The sequence below is a fragment of the Panicum virgatum genome, chromosome 9K (assembly GCF_016808335.1).
Source record: "Panicum virgatum strain AP13 chromosome 9K, P.virgatum_v5, whole genome shotgun sequence".
NCBI classification, from domain to species: Eukaryota; Viridiplantae; Streptophyta; class Magnoliopsida; order Poales; family Poaceae; genus Panicum; species Panicum virgatum.
The window spans coordinates 58901220-58906240 of NC_053144.1; the positions used below are offsets into that span (position 1 = coordinate 58901220).

At 49.5% G+C, this 5021-nt stretch overlaps 1 protein-coding gene across 1 annotated transcript; it reads left to right on the forward strand.

The window, feature by feature from the left end:
* The first annotated feature begins 1709 nt into the window (after positions 1–1709).
* Positions 1710–4356, forward strand: LOC120648838 (transcription factor bHLH112-like). The gene is made up of 10 exons (XM_039925486.1): positions 1710–1983; positions 2448–2558; positions 2635–2686; positions 2793–2899; positions 2994–3076; positions 3170–3331; positions 3488–3562; positions 3695–3760; positions 3882–3929; positions 4052–4356. The coding sequence occupies exons 2-10, from the start codon at positions 2504–2506 to the stop codon at positions 4214–4216; spliced, it is 813 nt and encodes a 270-aa protein (XP_039781420.1). The 5' UTR covers positions 1710–1983; positions 2448–2503; the 3' UTR covers positions 4217–4356.
* Positions 4357–5021: the final 665 nt, after the last annotated feature.

Sequence of the window (5021 nt, forward strand, 5' to 3'; positions counted from 1 at the left end):
AGGGTTAGGCCTCTTTAGTCCTGTAATCTATTTCTTTCTGCCATATTCAGCCCCACTATGGCTGTGTTTGGATGTGGAGGGGTAAATTTGCCCCAAGGCAAATGTTTTATTCCAACTATTTCCCCCCAACAATTTTACCCCATAAAGATGTTTGGATTAGAGGCAAATATGGTTGGAGAATAGCATTTAATTGGTTATTTTACCCCCATTTGACACCTAAAGAGGGGTAAAGGAAAAAGGAGGGGTAAAACATTTACCTCAACAAGTTTTACCTCATGTTTGGATGTTTGAGGTAAAAAGTAGATACTTTTATCCCTTTTACCTCTCCATCCAAACAGGGCCTATATCGAAGTGGCAGGTACCTTTCATTTTTTTCCTTTGGTTTCATTTCCAACTTGCGTCTATTTCGAGAGGTTACAGTTACATGTCAATTGGTCACCAAGAAGGCAAGAACCTTTCCTTTCAAGCTGGTGTTTTGTTCAGGCTTCAGAGCAGCGTGATATCCTGGTGCACGCCATTTAACCTTGCGAACTCCATTGGAATTGAGTGAGAATCCGGACGAGAAAGGGCATCTGACGATCCAGCCATGCCGAATTCAGAATCGGCTCGAGATGAGGGAGTTCCGCATCTGGCAATCCCGTCGAGTTCTGAACAGTACGCGGCTGCTCGAGTACGAACGGAATCTACGGTACGGGAAGGAAGAGCACGCTTTTGTCGCAGGTGCCTTGCATTTCTGGCTGATATTACGGGTCAGATCGTCGATAGATCATAGCAGCTAGCACCTAGACGCAGCTTTCTCTCTCGCCTAACTCCCATTTCCGGCTGGTTACGGGCGACAATCGCCGCCCGCCGGCGTGCTGGATTTGGCAGCCAGGGAATCCCGGCTCGCGCTCGCCAAGGACTCTTCCTTGCCCGCAACCGCAAAGGCGACCCACCCAGTTTTGCTCGCTCGCTCGCTCGCGTGCGCTCCAGGAGAGCACGCCACGGGACCTTCCACGCGATCTGATGCATCACCCCGGCTGACTTCTCTCCTCTCTTCGGCCGACCGGGGTGGAGCTCTTGAACCCAATCAGGTCGTGTCGCGCGTACCACGCGTTGTGACGTTTGAGGAAACAAAGGCGCGGCCGGACGGACTGACGAGTGACGAGAGCTGGATCGAACAGGGAAAACAAACGTCGTTGATGCGACGCGGCCCTTAAACAAGTGGCCGGCCTCAGCGGCGTGCCTGGTCGTCGGCGTTCGGTCCATCAACCAACTTGTTAACACAAATCAAAGCTTTTGTCTCTTACTACTACTAGTACAAAAATTGATCCTTGCAAGGATAAGGACTCGGACACTGGTCAACCGGGTCCAAATCTATGTCGTGACACTCGTCGCCACGGCAACGAAGAGCGAGGGAGGCAAGGAGACAATAGCCTAGGCCATGGCCACTTCTGGCACAGGAGAAGCTACCAAATGCCCCGGCAGTCGGCTAGTACTCGATAGAATACTGCTCGTTGCGATCGGGATTAGCGAACGGATTAGTGATGGGCCTATCATCATCGCGTGAGGAGTCAAAGGGGTTAAGAAGAAGAAAGAAATTAGGCTGAAACGGCCGTGAACGGCAATCATTTACTACTAATCTAATTTATGAGAACAGGGGCATGGCTATTAATGGGGGCTAAACCCCCCTGACTTCTCCGTCGCAAAGCATTTCCCTTCCCGTTGGCCTCTCTAACTCTAGTAAGTAGTATTGGCAGCGGCGGCGTCTGCCAGTGGAAACGGCAGGAGACGATCCAGGGGAGGGAGGGAACCCAAGCGAGCCACGCATTCATCGCTGCTCATCATTACAGCAGCCGCACGTACTAGCACGTTGCTGCTGCTAGTATTTAACCGCCGTACGGGCTCACTTCCCCGATCCTCTTCTTCGCTCGGCTGCTGCATTTCGCTTACGGCCGGCGCGCCGCGCCGCGTTGCCTGCCTGCCTGCCTGCCTGAGCAGCATGTAAGTAACAAGGGGGGCGATGGGTCTTGTGGTTTCAGTGTTCTACCTTCTTCTCTTGTTTGCTGAAGGCGGTCCTGGAGGTCGATGCTAGAGGAGAGGAAATTCAGACAGCAGCAAGGGCATGAACTTTTGCTTGCTTTCTTGTTGTTCCTGTTGCTGCCGTTCTTCTCGATCTCGTGCCTCTTTTTGGGCGTCTGGTCTTTGAGTCGTCGTCGTCGTCGTCTTGTGGTTTTCTGCCCTGGCTGCTGAAAAGCTGGGGATGGTGTGTGTTGCTTCCTTAATTGTTTCTTCGGTCTTCAGACTATCTTGCTATTGGATTTACCACAAGTCTTTGTGACTTGTGAGGAGCAAGATCAGGCACCAAGAGATCAAAACTTGAATCTTGATCTTTGTCTTGTTCTTGCCCTCGCAGCTTGGATTCCTTGCTCTGATCATAACCCTCCCGGCCATCTGCTTGTTTTCAGGAGGTGAAGACCTTCGTTCGCGTTGGTGGTGATCACGGTTGGATCGATCAGACACAATGTGGAACTGCTCGGCGCCGCACCCATTCTTGCTGCCGTACAGCGACGACTACGGTACGTTCTGCCGTCCTACCATCTCTCTCGCGTTTCCCCTGAATGATGTAGTGATAGTGGTTTTTCTTCGATGCAGCCAGGTGCGAAGGCTCAAGTTCACCGGCAGGAGCTGTGGGTCTGGACAGGATGTGAGTTCCATGCATGTTCATGCACTAGTTTCATTCCGGAAGTGGTATTCCTTGACATTTCATCTTGTCTCTTCCAAGAAACTGAATTTGTTGTTGCACCGAGCAGACTACCGGCGGAGTATGATTTATGCCATTCTCTGAACTTGGCACCGTCACTGCACGGCCTTCAGACGCCAACGCTGTTTTCTATGAACGGTTCAGAGGACTATCTAGGTACCTTTCTTTTTCCTTGTGTATTCGATCAACGTCTGACATGGAAAAAATCACACTTTTTTCACCCGTTAAATTCTCGTTGATCATGGACTAGGGATAGGAGCAAATCCGATCTACAGCGGCGAGAACCGGCCTGTGTTTTCGCAGTTCAGCCGCACCAATCCAACTGCTGCTCCTGTAATTGTCTCTTCATCTCTTCAATCTGTAACCTTAGTAGCATCATGCTAATGCTTCTGGAACTTACGTCTTGGACATGTCTGTTTCTGTCAGCACTTGGTGAGTTGGACGGCAGCGGGGGAGACGGTGACCGGTGACGGCAGCCGTCTCAGAGGATCAAAAAGGCTCAAGACAACGACGGCAGCAGCAACAGCACAAGATCCACACCACGGCCTGCGGTGCAATGCCAAGCCAACAAGAAATCAGTCTATGAAGGTAAACAAGGTTGTGCGTGCTGTTTTTTCTATGTGAAACGCGAATAGGATCGTCAGTGAACAGCGAACTTCGATGCCGGCCTGGTCATGAGCATCAATGTTATCTGAATGTGCTGGACTGTTCTGAATAATTTTTTTGTTCGGTTACCGCAAACAGGCGCCATGTAAGAGGAGCCAGAAGCTCGGGGACAAGATCACGGCGCTTCAGCAGCTAGTCTCCCCGTATGGCAAGGTAAGCACCAGCCACCAGCAGTTCTTGTACTTGCCCCTGCATGTTTACGCTGGGTTATTTCTGCACCCCACTGCATGCGGATCCGAATGCGTTTGTGTCTCTGAAACCTGAACCTGATCTCCCCGGTTGCAGACGGATACCGCGTCGGTGCTCCACGAGGCAGCCACCTGCATCAAGCACCTCCACGAGCAGATCCAGGTGAGCAGATGCTACGTCGACTTCTTCCTGATGTATGGCCGTGCGTCACCTGGACATGACCGGTAACAGATTTGCAGCATCTATCTGTTTTTTTCTTCACCCCTCTTTTTTTTTCCTGCAGATTCTGACCGCCTCCTACCCTGCAATTAGCTCACCATCGTCACTGCAGGTACCTTGTTCTGGGAATGCATGATGCAATCATGCATAAAGCGATTGACTTCTGACTTAATTAGTGTTCTCAATCACACGTAAGATGTGTAACTGAAAGGTTAACACTTCTGTGGCTGGCAGGGCACCGGCGAGGAAGAAGGCCCGACGGATCTGCGCCGGCGAGGCCTGTGCCTTGCGCCGCTGTCCCCGGACGTCGTGCAGCTCGTGGTGTCGGCCGAGGCGGCGCTCCGCCACCGCGACACGGCCGACACGGAGGATCGCTGGAGCAGGCTCGCCATTCTGTAGCCGGCTGCCCACCGTGTTCAGTTCGTAGGAATATGAGACGTGACATTTGCCAGTTGGCAGTTGCTACCTTCATCAGGCCCTTCAGTTACTGCGCTAGAACTTGATTTTACCGGCAAAATAAAATATGTACCTAGTTTGATTACAAATCAGAGCTTAGACCAGATTACAATGCAATGGGAAATATAATTGGGAATACATCACCAACTGAACTGCCATATATACTTATTGAAAACGGGTGCTTAGTCGGTTCAAAAGAAAATTAGCAAATGCTTAGGCAGGAGAAAAAAAACGGTACGAGGTATTACGTCGGCAGTACACACAAAGGTCAAATGAAAACTTTGTCGGGATGAAGATGATTGGGGAAGGCTCCATGTGAGGCAATGAAACAGGTGCATTTCTCCTGCTTCTTCTGAGGAGTTGTTTAGTTTGATGGGCTAAACTTTAGTCCATATCACATTAAAGAGAATTTTAGTATTTAAAAGTATCAAATAAAGGTTAATTATAAAATTAACTGTAGAACACCGAGGCTAAACTGCGAGACAAATCTAATGAGGTATATTAATTCATAATTAGCGAATAGTTGCTGTAGCATTACTGTGACAAATTATAGATTAATTAGGCTCATTAAATTCGTCTCGCGAATTAGCACTCAGCTGTCAAAAAATATTTATAAACAAATTTTATTTGATACTCTAACATAGTAGTAAGCTTTTTTTTGATGTGACAGAACAAACAAGGCCCGAAACAAATGCTAAACTACTACTTTTAGTAGTAGCAGGCGATACGGTGCGCAGTCGGCATCCAG

What these genes read in the sequence shown, in the direction of transcription:
- LOC120648838 (XM_039925486.1), top strand. Translation starts at nt 2,504, where the DNA reads ATGTGGAACTGCTCGGCGCCGCACCCATTCTTGCTGCCGTACAGCGAC. An exon ending in GCCGTACAGCGACGACTACG is followed by an intron (nt 2,559 to 2,634) that starts GTACGTTCTGCC and finishes TCTTCGATGCAG; the next exon opens with CCAGGTGCGAAGGCTCAAGT. An exon ending in CAAGAAATCAGTCTATGAAG is followed by an intron (nt 3,332 to 3,487) that starts GTAAACAAGGTT and finishes TACCGCAAACAG; the next exon opens with GCGCCATGTAAGAGGAGCCA.